Source organism: Rattus norvegicus, chromosome X (assembly GCF_021556685.1).
Source record: "Rattus norvegicus strain SHRSP/BbbUtx chromosome X, alternate assembly SHRSP_T2T, whole genome shotgun sequence".
Lineage (NCBI taxonomy): Eukaryota > Metazoa > Chordata > Mammalia > Rodentia > Muridae > Rattus > Rattus norvegicus.
This window is the reverse complement of record NC_141554.1, coordinates 84,446,616-84,469,430: the sequence shown is the minus strand read 5'-3', so window position 1 is coordinate 84,469,430 and position 22,815 is coordinate 84,446,616. Positions and strand designations below refer to the sequence as shown.

General features: G+C 36.5%; 1 protein-coding gene across 11 annotated transcripts in view; it reads left to right on the top strand.

The window, feature by feature from the left end:
• Positions 1–20,965, top strand: part of Rps6ka6 (ribosomal protein S6 kinase A6) — a 154,436-nt gene extending 133,471 nt beyond the window's left edge. For 3 of the 11 annotated variants that reach the window (XM_087599853.1, XM_087599861.1, XM_087599858.1), the window contains 5 exons: positions 1,109–1,270; positions 12,228–12,289; positions 13,794–13,911; positions 18,018–18,149; positions 19,208–20,965. In XM_087599853.1, coding sequence (XP_087455979.1) covers positions 1,109–1,270; positions 12,228–12,289; positions 13,794–13,911; positions 18,018–18,149; positions 19,208–19,336 — 603 coding nt within the window. In that variant the 3' untranslated portion in view covers positions 19,337–20,965. 11 annotated transcript variants of the gene reach the window in all.
• Positions 20,966–22,815: the final 1,850 nt, after the last annotated feature.

The window sequence follows — 22,815 nt, the reverse complement described above, 5'->3', positions numbered from 1 at the left end:
GGCCTTCTTCAGTGATTTGGTTTTTCTACTGAGTTTACAGGTTTTTCTTGAGAGTTTCATGCACTGTAAACAATTTTTTTTATTTCTTTGAGTTTTTTATTATAACCACTAAAAATCCAATACATTCTAACTTGATTCATCTGAGAATCAGAAGTAGATTATTTTTTCTTCTTGATTGTGTTCAACTTGTCTTGTTTATGTAAGTCAAATGGTTGGGATTGTGTCCTCTGGTGATAAAATGTCATGAAGATATTTATATTCTGTTACTATTCCCAGTGGTCTAAGTGTAGGTTTAAGTGTAATTTTGGCTGAGTTAGAACTGTAATTTCCTTGTTTTATGTACTAGCTCTGATATCTTCATATTTATTTTCATCTAAAAGCTCAAACCCTTTCCAATTTTTTTTTGTTTTATGTATCAGTTCTGGTTATTTTCTTTATACTATTCAATACTTTGTATTTGTGCTCTTCTCAGAAAAACTACTATTTTCAAATGAATATGAACTATCCTTGTATATAATAGAGACTGTTTCTGTTTTTGGTAGGTGGTTGGTTTGGTTTTGTTTGATTTTTTTTTGAGGCAAAGTTTCTCTATGTGGCCTTGACAGCCATGGAACTCACTTTATAGACCAGACTGGCCTCGAACTCATAGATCCTCCTGCCTCTGCTTCCCAAGTACTGGGATTAAAGGCATTTGGCACCTCAGTCCTCTCTAAAGACTGCTCTTAATTCTAGGGTAAAAGACACAGATAGGGAAACCTATGTATAACTTCCTGTTTCCTTCTTCAACCAATGTGTGTTACTTATCAGCGTCTGTCTGATTTTCTAAATTATCTTGGACTTACAAGCTTTTACATTTTGTTATATTGAGTAAATAGTTGGAGTGGGGGATGGGGCACTAGGTAAGACCTTATAGTAAATTATATCTAAAAGTAGAACCAAGATTTGAAATTGGAAACACCGAAACTGGTAGAAATTAAAGCAGAATACTTGAGTCATTATTTTTGATGACATAGGTTCAGAAAGAATGAGATTTTTCCCTATGAATATATGAACTATTTTAACAGTGATTTAGTTATACAAATATAATGCCATTTGTTTTATGTTCAAGGTCGTTCATCGTGATCTTAAGCCCAGTAATATTTTGTACATGGATGAATCAGGCCATCCAGATTCAATCAAGATCTGTGACTTTGGATTTGCAAAACAGCTTCGAGGAGAAAATGGACTTCTGTTAACTCCATGCTACACTGCAAACTTTGTAGCCCCTGAGGTATTCTTTAACTATTACCGTTGACCTTTCCTTGTTTTCCTTAGATTAAGTCTTTAAGGCATCAGGCAAGTTGGTGAAGACAAGTAAAAACAGAGTTGCCTTTTTTTCTCAACTAAGAAGCTCTTTTATAATTTTGAATTATAGTTCTTGATTTAAAGAGTTAGTTACTAGCATCTAAAACAAATGCATCTTATAACTGGAGTAATCTGTTTTATTAGGCTATTTACTAACACAGAAATCAAATGATTTCAAAGCAGGCTTTCACTATGGCTCTGGCTGTTACTGTAGCTGGAGCTTACAGCAAGTCTCCTGTATTTGTCTCCTTATAGCTGGATTACAGGCATGTATTATCGTGCCTTGCTGAGAACCATTTATTTTAGGACTGAGATATAGCGCCTTAGATGGCATTCTTGCTTTGTTTTTAAATAGAAACATTGTCTTTTCCTGATAAACCATTTCTTTTTCCTGGGGAAAGAGTCAAGAAAGATGAGACTGGAAAAGTTTAGGAATATAGATTGTCGTTTTGGGATGCTCTCTGATATTACTACCTCCTGAAGCAGTGAAGACAAAATCTGTGAAACATCAGTCAAGGATTGCATTGACTACATACATTTCTTTATAATAGTTGTTTATAAGTCAACAATTGTTCTTTTTTTTTTTTTTTATTAACTTGAGTATTTCTTATATACATTTCGAGTGTTATTCCCTTTCCCGGTTTCCGGGCAAACATCCCCCTCCCCCCTCCCCTTCCTTATGGGTGTTCCCCTCCCAACCCTCCCCCCATTGCCGCCCTCCCCCCATAGACTAGTTCACTGGGGGTTCAGTCTTAGCAGGACCCAGGGCTTCCCCTTCCACTAGTGCTCTTACTAGGGTATTCATTGCTACCTATGGGGTCAGAGTCCAGGGTCAGTCCATGTATAGTCTTTAGGTAGTGGCTTAGTCCCTGGAAGCTCTGGTTGCTTGGCATTGTTGTACTTTTGGGGTCTCGAGCCCCTTCAAGCTCTTCCAGTTCTTTCTCTGATTCCTTCAATAGGGGACCTATTCTCAGTTCAGTGGTTTGCTGCTGGCATTCGCCTCTATATTTGCTGTATTCTGGCTGTGTCTCTCAGGAGCGATCTACATCCGGCTCCTGTCGGTCTGCACTTCTTTGCTTCATCCATCTTGTCTAATTGGGTGGCTGTATATGTATGGGCCACATGTGGGGCAGGCTCTGAATGGGTGTTCCTTCAGTCTCTGTTTTAATCTTTGCCTCTCCCTTCCCTGCCAAGGGTATTCTTTTTCCTCATTTAAAGAAGGAGTGAAGCATTCACATTTTGATCATCCGTCTTGAGTTTCGTTTGTTCTAGGGATCTAGGGTAATTCAAGCATTTGGGCTAATAGCCACTTATCAATGAGTGCATACCATGTATGTCTTTCTGTGATTGGGTTAGCTCACTCAGGATGATATTCTCCAGTTCCAACCATTTGCCTACGAATTTCATAAACTCGTTGTTTTTGATAGCTGAGTAATATTCCATTGTGTAGATGTACCACATTTTCTGTATCCATTCCTCTGTTGAAGGGCATCTGGGTTCTTTCCATTTTCTGGCTATTATAAATAAGGCTGCGATGAACATAGTGGAGCACGTGTCTCTTTTATATGTTGAGGCATCTTTTGGGTATATGCCCAAGAGAGGTATAGGTGGATCCTCAGGCAGTTCAATGTCCAATTTTCTGAGGAACCTCCAGACTGATTTCAAGAATGGTTTTACCAGTCTGCAATCCCACCAACAATGGAGGAGTGTTTCTCTTTCTCCACATCCTCGCCAGCATCTGCTGTCACCTGAGTTTTTGATCTTAGCCAATCGCACTGGTGTGAGGTGAAATCTCAGGGTTGTTTTGATTTGCATTTCCCTTATGACTAAAGATGTTGAACATTTCTTTAGGTGTTTCTCAGCCATTCGGCATTCCTCAGCTGTGAATTCTTTGTTTAGCTCTGAACCCCATTTTTTAATAGGGTTATTTGTCTCCCTGCGGTCTAACTTCTTGAGTTCTTTGTATATTTTGGATATAAGGCCTCTATCTGTTGTAGGATTGGTAAAGATCTTTTCCCAATCTGTTGCTTGCCGTTTTGTCCTAACCACAGTGTCCTTTGCCTTACAGAAGCTTTGCAGTTTTATGAGATCCCATTTGTCGATTCTTGATCTTAGAGCATAAGCCATTGGTGTTTTGTTCAGGAAATTTTTTCCAGTGCCCATGTGTTCCAGATGCTTCCCTAGTTTTTCTTCTATTAGTTTGAGTGTGTCTGGTTTGATGTGGAGGTCCTTGATCCACTTGGACTTAAGCTTTGTACAGGGTGATAAGGATGGATCGATCTGCATTCTTCTACATGTTGCCCTCCAGTTGAACCAGCACCATTTGCTGAAAATGCTATCTTTTTTCCATTGGATGGTTTTGGCTCCTTTGTCAAAAATCAAGTGACCATAGGTGTGTGGGTTCATTTCTGGGTCTTCAATTTTATTCCATTGGTCTATCTGTCTGTCTCTGTACCAATACCATGCAGTTTTTATCACTATTGCTCTGTAATACTGCTTGAGATCAGGGATAGTGATTCCCCCCTGAAGTCCTTTTATTGTTGAGGATAGCTTTAGCTATCGTGGGTTTTTTGTTATTCCAGATGAATTTGCAAATTGTTCTGTCTAACTCTTTGAAGAATTGGATTGGTATTTTGATGGGGATTGCATTGAATCTGTAGATTGCTTTTGGTAAAATGGCCATTTTTACTATATTAATCCTGCCAATCCATGAGCATGGGAGATCTTTCCATCTTCTGAGGTCTTCTTCAATTTCTTTCCTCAGTGTCTTGAAGTTCTTATTGTACAGATCTTTTACTTGCTTGGTTAAAGTCACACCGAGGTACTTTATATTATTTGGGTCTATTATGAAGGGTGTCGTTTCCCTAATTTCTTTCTCGGCTTGTTTCTCTTTTGTATAGAGGAAGGCAACTGATTTATTTGAGTTAATTTTATACCCAGCCACTTTGCTGAAGTTGTTTATCAGCTTTAGTAGTTCTCTGGTGGAACTTTTGGGATCACTTAAATATACTATCATGTCATCTGCAAATAGTGATATTTTGACCTCTTCTTTTCCGATCTGTATCCCTTTGATCTCCTTTTGTTGTCTGATTGCTCTGGCTAGAACTTCAAGAACTATATTGAATAAGTAGGGAGAGAGTGGGCAGCCTTGTCTAGTCCCTGATTTTAGTGGGATTGCTTCAAGTTTCTCTCCATTTAGTTTAATGTTAGCAACTGGTTTGCTGTATATGGCTTTTACTATGTTTAGGTATGGGCCTTGAATTCCTATTCTTTCCAGGACTTTTATCATGAAGGGGTGTTGAATTTTGTCAAATGCTTTCTCAGCATCTAATGAAATGATCATGTGGTTCTGTTCTTTCAGTTTGTTTATATAATGGATCACGTTGATGGTTTTCCGTATATTAAACCATCCCTGCATGCCTGGGATGAAGCCTACTTGATCATGGTGGATGATTGTTTTGATGTGCTCTTGAATTCGGTTTGCCAGAATTTTATTGAGTATTTTTGCGTCGATATTCATAAGGAAAATTGGTCTGAAGTTCTCTTTCTTTGTTGTGTCTTTGTGTGGTTTAGGTATAAGAGTAATTGTGGCTTCGTAGAAGGAATTCGGTAGTGATCCATCTGTTTCAATTTTGTGGAATAGTTTGGATAATATTGGTATGAGGTCTTCTATGAAGGTTTGATAGAATTCTGCACTAAACCCGTCTGGACCTGGGCTCTTTTTGGTTGGGAGACCTTTAATGACTGCTTCTATTTCCTTAGGAGTTATGGGGTTGTTTAACTGGTTTATCTGTTCCTGATTTAACTTCGATACCTGGTATCTGTCTAGGAAATTGTCCATTTCCTGAAGATTTTCAAATTTTGTTGAATATAGGTTTTTATAGTAAGATCTGATGATTTTTTGAATTTCCTCCGAATCTGTAGTTATGTCTCCCTTTTCATTTCTGATTTTGTTAATTTGGACACACTCTCTGTGTCCTCTCGTTAGTCTGGCTAAGGGTTTATCTATCTTGTTGATTTTCTCAAAGAACCAACTTTTGGTTCTGTTGATTCTTTCTATGGTCCTTTTTGTTTCTACTTGGTTGATTTCAGCTCTGAGTTTGATTATTTCCTGCCTTCTACTCCTCCTGGGTGTATTTGCTTCTTTTTGTTCTAGAGCTTTTAGGTGTGCTGTCAAGCTGCTGACATATGCTCTTTCCTGTTTCTTTCTGCAGGCACTCAGCGCTATGAGTTTTCCTCTTAGCACAGCTTTCATTGTGTCCCATAAGTTTGAGTATGTTGTATCTTCATTTTCATTAAATTCTAAAAAGTTTTTAATTTCTTTCTTTATTTCTTCTTTGACCAGGTTATCATTGAGTAGAGCATTGTTCAATTTCCACGTATATGTGGGCATTCTTCCCTTATTGTTATTGAAGACCAGTTTTAGGCCGTGGTGGTCTGATAGCACACATGGGATTATTTCTATCTTTCTGTACCTGTTGAGGCCCGTTTTTTGACCAATTATATGGTCAATTTTGAAGAAAGTACCATGAGGAGCTGAGAAGAAGGTATATCCTTTTGCTTTAGGATAGAATGTTCTATAAATATCCGTTAAGTCCATTTGGCTCATGACTTCTCTTAGTCTGTCTACATCACTGTTTAATTTCTGTTTCCATGATCTGTCCACTGATGAGAGTGGGGTGTTGAAATCTCCCACTATTATTGTGTGAGGTGCAATGTGTGTTTTGAGCTTTAGTAAGGTTTCTTTTACGTATGTAGGTGCCCTTGTATTTGGGGCATAGATATTTAGGATTGAGAGTTCATCTTGGTTGATTTTTCCTTTGATGAATATGAAGTGTCCTTCCTTATCTTTTTTGATGACTTTTAGTTGGAAATTGATTTTATTTGATATTAGAATGGCTACTCCAGCTTGCTTCTTCTGACCATTTGCTTGGAAAGTTGTTTTCCAGCCTTTCACTCTGAGGTAGTGTCTGTCTTTGTCTCTGAGGTGTGTTTCCTGTAGGCATCAGAATGCAGGGTCCTCGTTGCGTATCCAGTTTGTTAATCTATGTCTTTTTATTGGGGAGTTGAGGCCATTGATATTGAGAGATATTAAGGAATAGTGATTATTGCTTCCCGTTATATTCATATTTGGATGTGAGGTTATGTTTGTGTGCTTTCATTCTCTTTGTTTTGTTGCCAAGACGATTAGTTTCTTGCTTCTTCTAGGGTATAGCTTGCCTCCTTATGTTGGGCTTTACCATTTATTATCCTTTGTAGTGCTGGATTTGTAGAAAGATATTGTGTAAATTTGGTTTTGTCATGGAATATCTTGGTTTCTCCATCAATGTTAATTGAGAGTTTTGCTGGATACAGTAACCTGGGCTGGCATTTGTGTTCTCTTAGGGTCTGTATGACATCAGTCCAGGATCTTCTGGCCTTCATAGTTTCTGGCGAGAAGTCTGGTGTGATTCTGATAGGTCTCCCTTTATATGTTACTTGACCTTTTTCCCTTACTGCTTTTAATATTCTTTCTTTATTTTGTGCGTTTGGTGTTTTGACAATTATGTGACGGGAGGTGTTTCTTTTCTGGTCCAATCTATTTGGAGTTCTGTAGGCTTCTTGTATGTCTATGGGTATCTCTTTTTTTAGGTTAGGGAAGTTTTCTTCTATGATTTTGTTGAAGATATTTACTGGTCCTTTGAGCTGGGAGTCTTCACTCTCTTCTATACCTATTATCCTTAGGTTTGATCTTCTCATTGAGTCCTGGATTTCCTGTATGTTTTGGACCAGTAGCTTTTTCCGCTTTACATTATCTTTGACAGTTGAGTCAATGATTTCTATGGAATCTTCTGCTCCTGAGATTCTCTCTTCCATCTCTTGTATTCTGTTGGTGAAGCTTGTATCTACAGCTCCTTGTCTTTTCTTTTGGTTTTCTATATCCAGGGTTGTTTCCATGTGTTCTTTCTTGATTGCTTCTATTTCCATTTTTAATTCCTTCAACTGTTTGATTGTGTTTTCCTGGAATTCTTTCAGGGATTTTTGCGATTCCTCTCTGTAGGCTTTTACTTGTTTATTAAAGTTTTCCTGTGCTTCCCTAAGTGTGTTCATGTCTTTCTTGAAGTCCTCCAGCATCATGATCAAATATGATTTTGAAACTAGATCTTGCTTTTCTGGTGTGTTTGGATATTCCATGTTTGTTTTGGTGGGAGAATTGGGCTCCGATGATGGCATGTAGTCTTGGTTTCTGTTGCTTGGGTTCCTGCGCTTGCCTCTCGCCATCAGATTATCTCTAGTGTTACTCTGTTCTGCTATTTCTGACAGTGGCTAGACTGTCCTATAAGCCTGTGTGTCAGAAGTGCTGTAGACCTGTTTTCCTCTCTTTCAGTCAGTTATGGTGACAGAGTGTTCTGCTTTCGGGCGTGTAGTTTTTCCTCTCTACAGGTCTTCAGCTGTTCCTGTGGGCCTGTGTCTTGAGTTCACCAGGCAGCTTTCTTGCAGCAGAAAATTTGGTCTTACCTGTGGTCCCGAGGCTCAGGTTCGCTCGTGGGGTGCTGCCCAGGGGCTCTCTGCAGCGGCAGCAACCAGGAAGACCTGTGCCGCCCCTTCCGGGAGCTTCAGTGCACTAGGGTTCCAGATGGTCTTTGGCTTTTTCCTCTGGCGTCCGAGATGTGTGTGCAGGGAGCAGTCTCTTCTGGTTTCCCAGGCTTGTCTGCCTCTGAAGGTTCAGCTCTCCCTCCCATGGGATTTGGGTGCAGAGAGAACTGTTTATCCGGTCTGTTTCCTTCAGGTTCTGGTGGTGTCTCAGGCAGGGGTCCTGCCGCTCCTGGGCCCTCCCCCACGGGAGCCCAGAGGCCTTATACAGTTTCCTCTTGGGCCAGGGATGTGGGCAGGGGTGAGCAGTGTTGGTGGTCTCTTCCGCTCTGCAGCCTCAGTAGTGCCCACCTGACCAGGGGGTTGGGTCTCTCTCTCACCGGGTCTGGGAGCAGAGAGCTGCTGCGGCGTCAACAATTGTTCTTAATATGTTATAGATGTAGATAACCAGTGGGAATCATGGCATACTAATCCCGATATCTACAACTCTCCTTTTGAAAATTTGAATTTTCTAAACCAGAGAAATGTACTAAATAATCTGAAAGTTAATTTTTATCTCACATATGTATTTTATATTTCAGCAAATAATTGATAATTTTAAGCAGATAAATTAAGCCCATAAATTAACATTTTAAATTAGTCGTTAGGAAAATTATTTTCCTGTAATGAATATGAAAATATAGAAAAGTATACTTTTATTAATAAAAACTTTCATTTTATTTTTTATAAAATTTTGCTTTAAAATGCTATTATTGGGGATACAGTGTTTGCTTTCATAAGCTCTTTATGATCTGATTTGGCCTGCTACAAATTAAGCAAATATTTACCTCATGATTTATTCTGTACTTGAATAAAACTCATAGTACAACAAATGTACAATTTTTACTGAACTTTACTGGGTAGAAAACTGTTCTTTACAAAATCGAATTTAGGACACATATTCCCAAAAGAGGTTATTTTATTTGGACTACCCTCAGATGTATGAAATAGTCCCTTCCCCATCAATATTTCTAGCCTTTTTAGACTTGGCTTAGACTAAGACTAGACTTAATAAGATAGGAGAACAGAATATTTGAAAAGTGGCATCTTTTGTTACATGTAAGCTACATAGTCACCGTGAATATTGTAAATTAATTTCTTTAATGCAAATAACAGTGAATTATTAACTTTATTTTAATGGTCAAATTCTTAATGTTGGCTTAATTTTGTATAGCTCTACCCTTTGATATTATGGAAACTTACTAGAAAAAGTTGAGGAATGAATGTGCCCCAAAAGAACACCAAAAAAAATTAAAATGAATAAACATAGTGTATGCATGTTTAGATTAATGGTTAGGTAAACATTTTAAGATGAATGGTTAGGCAGTCATTTGAAATGAATGTATTACACAGTATTATACAGTACACTGCTGCTTTTAATTCTAACAGACTGCCATTGCAGTAAGACATTTTGTTTATTGTAATAGCAAAAGTTTTCAGGTAGGCATGTGGAGAAAATTTCTCCATAACTGGCATTTGAACTGCCCTTGGGTTGTACTTGTATGTTTTGAGTGCTTTGGAATATTTTATCAAGTGCTAAATACCCTGCCAAAAGTTAGTAACTATTTCTAAATTGTTATAAATTAAATGTTAGTCTTTTATTCTAAAATTTCAGATTATTTCCAAGTATACTGTAGAACTATATACAAGTGATGATAGTCTATTCTACAACAGAATCATAAAGGTTGAATTAGCCATGTACCTATTTTAAAAAATAATAGAAATTTATATGGGCTACAGAATGCGTTTAAGTATGTAGCAAATCAAAAAACTTTTTTACATGATCAGCCATAACATTTTGACACCTACTGCATAGCTATGCTATTCTTATAACTTAAAACAGTTATGGAGATAGTGACCACCATTTGGGTTTTTTGTTTGTCTTTTAAGCCTTGGGCTTCTGCATTTAAGCAGTCTTCCTGCCTCAGCCTCCTAAGTATGGAGGACTATAGGTGAAAACTACTGTTGATGCTCAAGTTGGTGGCATGAACCTGGGAGAGTGGACCCTAAAAATGAGGAAGACTATAGTCTCATACAATTGGCAACTTTATTCCGAGGATCAGACAATTTATATTCTAAGGGTTAAGCAAGGTCAAATGAGAAAAGGTCACATGAGTTTAGGCTGTATACAGTCAGAAGGTCAACATATGCTTGAAAACACCATTTCAACTATAATGGGTAAGGTGGTATAAGTTAAACAAACTCATGCCTATTTACTACATCTGGGAGGAGCACGAAAGCACATTCCAATAACAACCCATGTTATAGAGAAACATAGGTTACAAGACTTTTGCCTTGTTTCCTTGGAATTACCATAAAAGCTCTCAGAATTCTCCTCATGCAGCTTCATTCATGGACTGTGTTTTGAAAAACCACCACTTTTGGTAAGGCTGTGAAAGTACAGATATGAGTAGGACAAATTGGGGAAACAAGGGGATGCTCAGAACTGGAAGGTGATGAGGAATGAGGACATACCAGAATGAAAACAATGCTATATAGCTTTAGGTCGCACTTACTAGGCCTTTTATAGTTCAGCCTTCTGTACCCCTCAGTTTTACATGTGTGTCCTTTATTTGTTCTAAGACAATGTCTCATGCAGCTAGTGCTGGTCTGGTCCTTGATATTTATATAGCTAAGACTGGTCTTGAACTCTCGATCTTTTTGCTTCTACCTGATTGCCAGGATTGCAAGCATGCACCACCATGCATAACCACATATGTGTTCCTATTCATACATTTGATTATAAATATATTTTAGAGGAATTATAAATATATTTTAAACAAGTTATTTATCGTATGTATCTGATAATTATGAAATCCAAAACTGTAATATATTTTAACCTTTTGTAGATGAAAAGTCTGGGCTTATGTTTGCATAGCATCCAATGTTAATGAATTAATTTTTTAAATTTTGTTTCTATGCCTATAAGCATTAACAGTGTGCTTAAGTTTTAAATAAAACATGCCCTCAATTTGTCTTTGTTAAATTTAAAAATTACACTGATTATTCTATGTGTTTGTGTGCATGAAAAGAATGTTCATGCCATGGCATACGTATGGAAGTTATAGGTGTCAGGATCAAACTCAGGTCATCAGACTTGGCAGCAAGCACCTTGGCCTGTTGAAACATGTAACTGCTGAGCGCCTAATCCCTTCATCTTTCTATGCTGTTGAGGTTCATAGAGAAATTTATATTAATTCATAGTAAAAATATTGTTTAATTTTTATCAATACTGGGTTCCAAACAAAAGTAGTTACACAAATTTTATATATATATTCACTGATCTTTTTAAGACACCAGTCTCATATCTCAAACTATCTCATTAGATCACAATGTTTTTCTCATTTTTTACCATTGGAAATTTATACCCACATTACATGGAAGCAAATCATAATTGAAGTTTATAGTTATATAATATGTAGTCCTTTTACAAAGTACAGAAACACATACGCACATACTCATACTCTCTTTTTCTCACACACACACACACACACACACACACACACACACACACACCACTAGCAAAGAGTTATCCAGCCCAATATGATGACTCATATCTGATGAATTCCCAGCACGTGGAAGGTTGAAGCAAACTGATTGCCACAAGTTTAAGGCCAGCATGGACTATAATAATGAGTTCTTAGGCATGCTGGGCTATAGAAGAAAACACCGTCTGAAAAAATGAAGGATTTCATAGACATAAAAAGCACGGGCCTTTAGTTCTTGCTTGTTATATAGTGCTGACTAGCTTTATGATTAACATTTCTCTGTTTCATCTTTATAATTCATGATAATTGGAGTGCATGGTTGTCTAATATACTCATTTTACAAAATAGTCATATACACATACAACTAATTGGAATAATTAATATCTATTTCATAGAGTCAATATCAGAATTCAAAACCTCAATACTACTTATAGTTCGATTAAACACCTGCACATATTGATCTTAAGTTTAGGTGTCTGTATGTCTAGTTCGCAAAGATGAGAAATGAAAGTTCATTGAGGTGAGCATTTATATCTTTCAGGGTTATTGATTTTGTGTGTAGTCTATATTACTTAGCTTATAGTAATGACAGTTTATGCAGTGTTTGCAAATTGGAAAATATTTTACCTTTGCCCTTCAGTACATAAAATAATTTAAAAATTTTATATTAATGTTTACAAAATTATTAGAAAAATCAATATCCCAGTATATAAAAAAATCTTAGGTATATATTAGTTATATTTTATACCACGAGTATTTTTTTCATAGGTTCTCACTCAACAGGGATATGATGCTGCCTGTGATATTTGGAGCTTAGGAGTCCTTTTGTACACAATGTTGGCTGGGTAAGATATTTATAAACTCTTGTTATTTGAACTTTACCTGAATATCTTCATCTAGAAAATGTACAGAAAAAAATAATGTTACAAAACACTCCATTGACATTTTTAAACCTACAGGGTTTGTAGAATGAGGAAGATACAAAAAAATAAAGGCTTTTATAAAGAATAAATGTTTGAGAATAAAAATTTTATTTGTACATTTAGTATTTTACTTTTTAATGAAGTTTATAGGGTAGTTGTATATTATAGTAGGACTGAGCTTATTAATATGGTTAGTTATTAAAAAATCACTTTCATTCTGTCTCTTTTAGCAACAGATTTAGCAAGATGATTGCTAGCAAATATAAACATAATACTAAATAATATTAGTATACATGTCTACCATTAAAAAGATGAGGATAAGCTCAAAACGGGTACAATTACATAGACTGTACTAATGTTTCTAATTTTTAATTAATGAAAATGATATTTTACTCTCAATAGTGAGTAGTACTTTTATTTAAAAGTGAATATTTATGGCTATATAAATTTTTCAGTTACAAAAAAGAAGGAATCTTTGACTAGTAGCTATTAGACAGTTAGGTATGACATTTAAATATTAAATTTAACTGCTCCATAAATTTAAACTTAATTGGCTTTGTATATAATTGCATATGTCAGGATTTTAAATATTATAAGCTCTTACTGACTGGTAACTTTAATCAGATATAGTCAATATTATAGGTTTTAGACCATGGAATAGAATTTCTTACTTGCTGTTTTCAAGTATTTGCTTTATGACTAGATAAGAAACTATTATATGTAAGTACGTGTTTGGTATTAAAGGAATGAAAACACAACTGAACAGAGCTATCTTGTACTTCTAACCATAAATTGGCTTTCCCATTCCCAAGTACAAAGGAATGTCAATTACATCTAATCAAGTGCCACAATAATGATCACTATTTTGTCAAGTTAATTTTTAAAATTCATCTTAAATTTATGAATTTACTTTTAACCCATAAATAATTTCATGTGCATAATTCAGTGGCTACAGTTTTTATATTTACATAAATATTAAATGCATAATTTCATGGGTATTAACTGAAAGTTATAATTTGTTTCTACTAATTATGTTCATAAAAATAAAATATTAATGAATTAATACATTACAAACATGTAAGAATTGAAATAGATATATGAATATTTCCTTGCTAACTTATGCCTATCAGAATAGAATATTTGTGTTTTATTGTGGTCTTATTATAATACTATATGTTTATATAAAATCCACCCTTATTTTGCATTTATTACCGGAGCAAAGGAAGCAAAGAAATTGAGTCTTAACTGCATTAAGGATTAAACTTACTGTTTTGAACATATAATTTTATATTATTAGTAGAGAAGAATATTATTTAATGCTCTTGGTGGCTTTTTATATTTTATATAGACTTACAGTGATCACTTTTAATTATGTATAAAATGTACCTTTGCTTCTTATGTTTATTAAAAATTTTTTTATTAACAGCTACACTCCATTTTCAAATGGACCCAATGATACTCCTGAGGAAATACTTCTGCGCATAGGCAATGGGAGGTTCTCTTTGAGTGGTGGAATCTGGGATAATATTTCACGTGGAGCAAAGGTATAAGTCATAAATGTGTTCAGTTTTACTGTGTGGATATCAAATTATTAAAATCTAGATATTATATCCCAGTATGCACTGTTGTCTTTCTTCTGTTCTCGTGTCAGGATTTGACATTTTACTATAATTACTTTATTTTCCCTTCTCGTTCTTTTGTCAAACACCTCCCGTGGAACCCACTTTCCTGTCTTTCAAATTCATGGCCTCTTTCTTTAGTTTTTGGTGCATGTGTGTGCGTGTGTCTGTGTGCGTGCATGTGTGTGTCAACCTACTTAGTCTGTATAGTGTGTTACTTGTGTGTATATTTTTACCTGTGTGTTTATGTGTTCAGGGCTGACCATCTAGTATTGGATAAGTGATAGGTTTGCTCTTCTCTGGGAGAGAATACTTTTCTTGTTCTAGGCATTCTCTTGTTGCCTGTAGTTCTTGGTGGAGGCTTAGTTCTTAGCTTTTTCTCTTTCCATGTTAGCATGTCTATTGCTGTCATTCTTATTCAGGACATATTAAGGGAGCCATGTTGGTGAGATGTTATAGATTATGCCGGTACATCATATGTACCAGATGAATTTAAGTAGAATCATAGTGATGAATAAGTAGAATAAATCAAAATTGAAAGCTTATATGCTGACCTCAAACTCATAGAGATCCTTCTGCTTTTCTCCCAAGTGCTTGGAATTAAATCCAAACTGCCTTTTCTTCAAAGCACGATCCCCATTGTCACTCAGGAGAGAAAAACAAGGTGACAATAATTAAAAAGGAAACTTATTGTTTAAATGTAGGAAAAGGCAAACCAACTACAATATAATAGGAAATACCAACTAAGTTAGATAGATAAGACAGGAGCTAGGATAGCTAGGCATCTTAAAGAACAAAATCTAGAAATCAAAAAGTTACTAAAGTCATCCTGAGAGACACAGCCAGAATACAGCAAATACAGAGGAGAATGCCAGCAGCGAACCACTGAACTGAGAACGGGACCCCCGTTGAAGGAATCAGAGAAAGGACTGGAAGACCTTGAAGGGGCTTGAGACCCCGTATGTACAACAATGCCAACCAACCAGAGCTTCCAGGGACTAAGCCACTACCTAAAGACTATACATGGACTGACCCTGGGCTCCGACCACATAGGTAGCAATGAATATCCTAGTAAGATCACCAGTGGAAGGGGAAGCCCTGGGTCCTGCTAAGACTGAACCCCCAGTGAACTAGATTGTTGGGGGAGAGCGGTAATGGGGGGAGGATGAGGAGGAGAACACCCATAAAGAAGGGGAGGGGGAAGGATTAGGGGGATGTTTGCCTGGAAACCCGGAAACCGGGAAAGGGAATAACATTCGAAATGTAAATAAGAAAAACTCAAGTTAATAAAAAAAAATGATTGACCACACCAAAAAAAAAGTTACTAAAGTTAAAAGTGAATACTTAAGTAGTGAAAAAAATCAAAAATTAGAGAAGCAAAGAAGGAAGAGAAGAAAGAGAAAAAGCATATTTGGGATGAAACATAGGAAGTGATGCTAAAAGGAAAAAAATAAAAAGCCAGTATTTCTTACTTCATGAAGATAGTGTATTTCAGCCTTCTTATGTTTCAATTTTCTTGGTATAGGAGGCATTTGGGCATTTGTTTTAATTGTTTTCCCTCTGGTTGGATCAAAAAGGGCTGTAAAATATTTTGATCTTGGCTGAATTGAATTCCTGGAAGTGTTTTCCTCATCCAGTACAGGCAATACAGGAGTATTAGACTTGCCTTTAACCTGCTTCTGCTAGATGAACCCACAGGTCTCCTAACAGTTGGATGCCCCTTTATACCAAACATGCTCTGCCAGTGCATGTGGGTGCATGAAAGAATGCCTGAGGCAGGTTCCACCAAATGTTTCCAGTGATTTGAGATTGTGTTCATCTGTCAGACTAAAGCAATATGTGCTTAAGGGTCAGGTTTGGAACACTGACTGTTCCTATGAGCTAGGTATACTGGTCTCTTCCCAGAGATCCAGTTGGAGGCCTCCAGATGTAATCAACCTGGCCTTTCTTCTGTAGTCATTCCCATATTTTCCACATAAGGAGACCTGTGTTTAGGAATTGCATCTAGATTACAACCAATTTTTTAGGCCCACACTGATTCTCAGGATATTTACTTGCCCAGTTATTGGACAAGAGGAGACTTTGGAGTTTGAAGATAATAAAAATACGTGTTTTCCTGATTTCTCTGGTCAAATATTTTGACTATAAAACTGCAAAGAAGGCCTATAATTCAATGTCTGCTTGCTATGCCAGTTGCTGATATTGTTTTCACTTTTTTTTCATTCTCTCTTTCCTTCCTTCCTTCCTTCCTTCTTCCTTCCTTCCTTCCTTCCTTCCTTCCTTCCTTCCTTCCTTCCCTGAGTTCCATATTGTACACCTATGAAACTCATACTTATTTTATCTCTTTTGCTTCGTACTGTGCTGTAGGGAGATGCTTTCCTCTCCTGCTCTGTTAGGGTCGTATTTCTTTTCTCTTCTTTTCTTTTCTTTTTTTCTTTTCTTTTCTTTTTTTTTTTTTTTTGGTGCTTTAATCCTTTTTTTTAATTATCTTTATTAACTTGAGTACTTCTTATTTACATTTCGATTGTTATTCCCCTTCCCGGTTTCCAGACCAACATCCCCCTAATCCCTCCCCCTCCCCTTCTTTATGGGTGTTCCCCTCCCAACCCTCCCCCCATTGCCGCCCTCCCCCCACCAGTCTAGTTCACTGGGGGGTTCAGTCTTAGCAGGACCCAGGGCTTCCCCTTCCACTGGTGATCTTACTAGGATATTCATTGCTACTTATGAGGTCAGAGTCCAGGGTCAGTCCATGTATAGTCTTTGGGTAGTGGCTTAGTCCCTGGAAGCTCTGGTTGCTTGACATTGTTGTACATATGGGGTCTCGAGTCCCTTCAAGCTCTTCCAGTTCTTTCTCTGATTCCTTCAACGGGGGTCCTATTCTCAGTTCAGTGGTTTGCTGCTGGCATTCGCCTATGTATTTGCTGTATCCTGGCTGTGTCTCTCAGGAGCGATCTACATCCGGCTCCTGTCGGCCTGCACTTCTTTGCTTCATCCATCTTGTCTAATTGGGTGGCTGTATATGTATGGGCCACATGTGGGGCAGGCTCTGAATGGGTGTTCCTTCAGTCTCTGTTTTAATCTTTGCCTCTCTCTTCCCTGCCAAGGGTATTCTTGTTCCCCTTTTAAAGAAGGAGTGAAGCATTCACATTTTGATCATCTGTCTTGAGTTTCGTTTGTTCTAGGCATCTAGGGTAATTCAAGCATTTGGGCTAAAAGCCACTTATCAATGAGTGCATACCATGTGTGTTTTTCTGTGATTGGGTTACCTCACTCAGGATGATATTTTCTAGTTCCAACCATTTGCCTACGAATTTCATAAAGTCATTGTTTTTGATAGCTGAGTAATATTCCATTGTGTAGATGTACCACATTTTCTGTATCCATTCCTCTGTTGAAGGGCATCTGGGTTCTTTCCAGCTTCTGGTTAGTATAAATAAGGCTGCGATGAACATAGTGGAGCACGTGTCTTTTTTATATGTTGGGGCATCTTTTGGGTATATGCCCAAGAGAGGTATAGCTGGATCCTCAGGCAGTTCAATGTCCAATTTTCTGAGGAACCTCCAGACTGATTTCCAGAAGGGAAATGCAAATCAAAACAATCCTGAGATTTCACCTCACACCAGTGATAATGGCTAAGGTCAAAAACTCAGGTGACAGCAAAAGCTGGCAAGGATGTGGAGAAAGAGGAACACTCCTCCACTGTTGTTAGGGTCGTATTTCTAATCTAAAGTTCAATATTCCTGAATTCTGTCTCATCTCTGTCTAATTAATTTTATGTTGTAGATTGGTAGAGAAAGAGGAAAAGTCCACGTATCTTTCTCCTCCTCTTTTTCCTCCATTTTCTGCCTTTCATATTTGTGTCTTTTGCAAGAATTTTGTTGTTCTGTATAAATTCATTTAATTGTACAGAGTATAGACACTGTTTTTTCCTAAGTGTTGATAAAACAAAACGTTATAAAACTATTGATGATTTCATATTTTGAGGAAATCTAAATTAATATATTTTCAAATAAATTTCTGTATCCATTTAGGATTTGCTTTCTCATATGCTTCACATGGACCCACATCAGCGTTATACTGCTGAACAAGTATTAAAGCACCCTTGGATAACCCAAAGAGAACAACTGCCGCGTCATCAGCCAACCTCAGATGACCCGCCACAGGTTGTTATGGTAAAACAAATACAAACTTAATGTGTAGTGAATTTCTCATATTATCCACTGATGACTCTTTAAAAACTATGTAAAATATCTTTATTTCTTCAAGATTTTTTGTTTCTTAATGTTTTTTTACTATGTCTTTTCTGATAAGATAATCATCTTTTATATAAATTTCTCAAAATAATAGGTTTTATGGTGACATTTTATTATGTATGTATAATAAAATACACACACACACATATATATACATATATATGTATATATATACACACACATACATATGATGTATTTTGTTCATACATACTCTCTAATACCCCCGATATCCCCTTCTCTTATCTTTATGTTGCTCTACATCAGTAATGGTAATAGTACCCTTTGTCTTTTTATTTATTTATTTTTGTTTTTATTTTTATTTTTTAAATTTTATGTTTTTATTAATCATTTTATTTGTTTACATCTCAAATGATATCCCACTTACCCCCTCCACCAACTCCCCATCCCATGATAGCCCACTTCCTGGTTACCCTTCCACCCATCCCTCATCCCACATCTGCCTTCTTAGCCCTCCCCTTTGCCTGTATGAGGGTACTCCCCCACCAACCCATACTTTCCCACCCCACCGCTCCAGCATCCCCCTACTCTGGGACATCAAACCTCCCCAGGTACAAAGGACTTCCATCCCAGTGTTGTCAGGCAAGGCCATCCTTTGTTGCATATGTATCTGGTAAAACAAAGATGCCATATATGAGAAAAACTGTAGAATTTGTAAATGTTCATCTCCTAAGCATTTTCTTATGACACAATTTTGTTCTTTTTGTTAAGTAAAACTTGTACTGTGTAAATATTTCAAACTCTATCTCTATCTGTCTGTCTTTCTGTCCATCCATCCTTTCATTCATCCATCCATTCAGGCAACATGGTTGGTTTTGTATCTTGGGTCCTTGCTACAGGAGCTTATATAAAAGGGTACATTTCATAGATAGAGGTCTTGTTTCGTATTATGAAATACTTTTTGCCTCAGAGATTGTTACTGAACTTGTAATGTTTTCTCATTATTCTAGGAAGCAGTGGCTGCAGCATATTCTGTTTTGGCTCGGAACCAGAACAGGCATCCAATCCTGGAGCCTGTTGCTGCTTCACGTTTAGCTCAGAGACGTAACATGAAAAAGCGAACATCAACTGGCTTATGAGTTCTAGTGTTCCTCAGCTAACTGGATGAAGAGAAAATTAAATGTGTTGTGGGTTGGCTTTTTTGTTGTTGTTGTTGTTTTGTTTTGTTTTTGTCTAATCTCATATCAAAGGTATTTTGTTTCCTGCCATATTACTTGAATATTCTGTTAAGCCTCTTTTGGAGAGGTTGGAATTTTAAACAAACATGCATAGGTCCGTAATATTCATACTATGTCATATTGCAGTAGTGTCCAAATGTTTGACTATGTAATTGATGTCTACAAGGTCTTGTCTTCTCTGCACATTAACTTCCCAAATTCCTTTCAAAGTTAACCTATATTTATTATTTTACATAAATATGGGTTAGGAATTCATTAACACTAATCAAAATGCTTTTCATATGTTATAATGCTAAATAATATCAGTGTTTTACCATCATTTCCTAAAAAGTAACTTTTCTTCTTAAAAGAACAACAGAAGTATTCTAATAGCTTGTGCATAGCCAAAGCACTCGTCTGAGTCCATTTAGATACTAAATGTAGTAAAATAGTTTGGTGCCTGAGCAAAATACATTCGTGCTAATATATGAATTCCTGATATGGTTGGTGCCAAAGTTTTGATAGAATAATTAAATCACTAATAATTTGTGCGGACAGATTTGTATATTATCCATAAGTGGCTTCATCTAGAGAAAGTTTCCATGAGGCTTCTAATGTTTTACAGCTAATGAAGTTGTAGTGAAAGTGAAGATGTTTTTATCCAAAGGTTTCATGTTGGTGTTGTAATCTCCTAAAAATGTCATAGTTAAGCCTTTGAATATGCACTTCATGGTGTTGATGCGATCTTGGTGTTACCTAAGCTGACTTTGAAGTTAACCATTGAATGAATCATCTTTCCCCTGTATACGTGAAGCTACACTGTGTTATTCCTGATTTCCATGTGGTTTGAGCTACAGTGTAGCAGCATATTGATCTACCTTGAATCCTATGGTGATGTAGTTGAAGTTTTACTATAGTGGACTTGTGCACTTAGCACATATGATACCGTATAATGTATTTCAGTAAGCATCAGACAATTCTACATACTTCAAGAAAATAATTTCTCATTTTAAATAGGAAACAATATTGATGATTGACACAGAAATTTGAGTACATTTAAAAAACATTTATAATAAACTGGCCAAATTGGCATTATTAAATTTATGATTCAGAACCAGTGTGTAATGTGTATTGTTTTCATCAAATGCTGAAAATTTAAAAAGTCATTTTATATTGTTAAGGAAAATACCATTAACTACTACTACTGACAGAAAAAATTCATGAATGTAAACTGGAGAGTATCAGCTTTGTTTAGTGACTAGAAATGTATCACTTGTGTGTGCTAGGTGTACTGTTTGCTGTGCATTTTTTTTTGCTTAGTTCAGAGAGAGCTGATTACTGAGTATGTGATTTAGGCTAGGAGACATGTAACATTGGAATTTAATAAAACCAACTGTATGTATTCTCTTGAAAATGTAAGTGATCTTTATCCATGCACAAATATCTGTTTCCTACATGTGATATATAAATTCTGTATTCTTATTTGAGATGTCTTTTTTAAAATGATTGGACAATATTAAACAACAGCTGATCTGATATCGCACAACAGCATTATTTAGTCTTGGTGTCATATTTTGTGACTTTTGTGTTTCAATTTGGTTAATTTTCCCCTTTCCTTTTTGTTTTATCTCAATAAGCACTTGCATTTAAACAGTCATATCCCTACATTCTAAGTTAGTATGCAGCAGTCATGATCTTGTTAGTGCTATTACACATCCTTACCAGTTGGTTTGTTGAAGTCAAAGACATAAGTTTGCTTTTGAATTTTTAGGACACATACTATTTCCATATGTGCTTTGCAGCTAATAATAGAAAATGGACCTTGAAAATGAAAAATGATCATAAAATACCTTTCAGCCTTTGTGTAAACAGTGGGTTAAAACATAATTTTCAGTTAGCTCGCTCAGAGAGCTGTGTCATACAGCCTGATATGAAAGGAACATTAAAGATTAACCAATGAACATAATGCTTTGCATCCCCCAGTGAGTATTGATTGTGTGATAGATACACACATGCTAGTGCATTTGCCTAAATTGTGGCATAGGGAGACAACAGTACTGTAGAAGAAAGTTCTGGCCACACCCTTGTTTTGTAGAAGTGGGATGCCTACCATGTCTTTCTATTCTAGAATAAATTTGAATGGAAGGAGTGAAGGTTGAAATACTTTCAAGAAAAAATAAGGCTTTTATAAAAGAATGACCAGTTAAACAAACTTTCAATAATACTTTAGCATACTCTAATTCCTAATGGACTCACGATCAATTATTTTGTACTTGTCGGTAGTATTTAATAGCAGCACATTTTTTGAGGTAAAACTTTTGAGTTATTTTGCTGTTCTGGATGGAGAGGATATTGAACTCAATTTTCTCAAAGACAAAACATTAGGACTAAGGTTAGACTAAGGATCCATTGCTTGGAAGTGAATATTAACATTTAGGAAACCATTTGCAAGAAAAATAGAATGTAGTGCCTGATTTTCTGGTATCAAACTTTTAACGTATTTTATTAGGGACTGCCTAATTTTTTATTATTTGTTTTTGTTTTCTGATTTCCTGGTATTGAACTTCTTAAATACCATCCCTGGGTAGGTTGGAGCGATTTTATTTGTTTGACAACCCACAAAGTTAACAGATGCTTGGTGTTTGTTTCCCCACTGAAACATGATAAAATAATACTGCCCATAGAAACTCATTTATACCACTTGATTAATAGTGTCCTAACCAGAAGAGACCCTTCATATAAAAGACAAAACAAAACCACACCTTAAGGCTTTAAGGTACACAGGAAAATTGTACTTTAAATTAGGCGGTGTGTTGATTTCCTTCATTCTCTTCATCTGGGTTTCTAAATACCTACTATCCTACCTGATTGCCTCACGACAGTTCTTCACCATTAAGACTTGGACTGACCTTGGACTCTGACCTCATAGGTAGCAATGAATATCCTAGTAAGAGCACCAGTGGAAGGGGAAGCCCTGGGTCCTGCTAAGACTGAACCCCCAGTGAACTAGACTGTTGGGGGGAGGGCGGCAATGGGGGGAGGGTGGGGAGGGGACCACCCATAAGGAAGGGGAGGGGGGAGGGGAATGTTTGCCCGGAAACCGGGAAAGGGAATAACACTCGAAATGTATATAAGAAATACTCAAGTTAATTAAAAAAAAAAAAAAAGACTTACCCAGTCCTCAGACTCAGTGTTCCAAAAGGACTTTACTCTTTTTTTTTTCCACATCAAGATTTCCATTTCAGAACAGCTGAGTTCAGCTAACAAAACAACAGAAAAGCTATAACACTAAATTAATGCACATTTTCTTATTAGTGGATAGTGGAGAATTAGCACTTTCCAATGAAGAATGCTATTAAGCAAATGCGTTTCTAGTTGCAGGAGTTACAAACAATCAAATG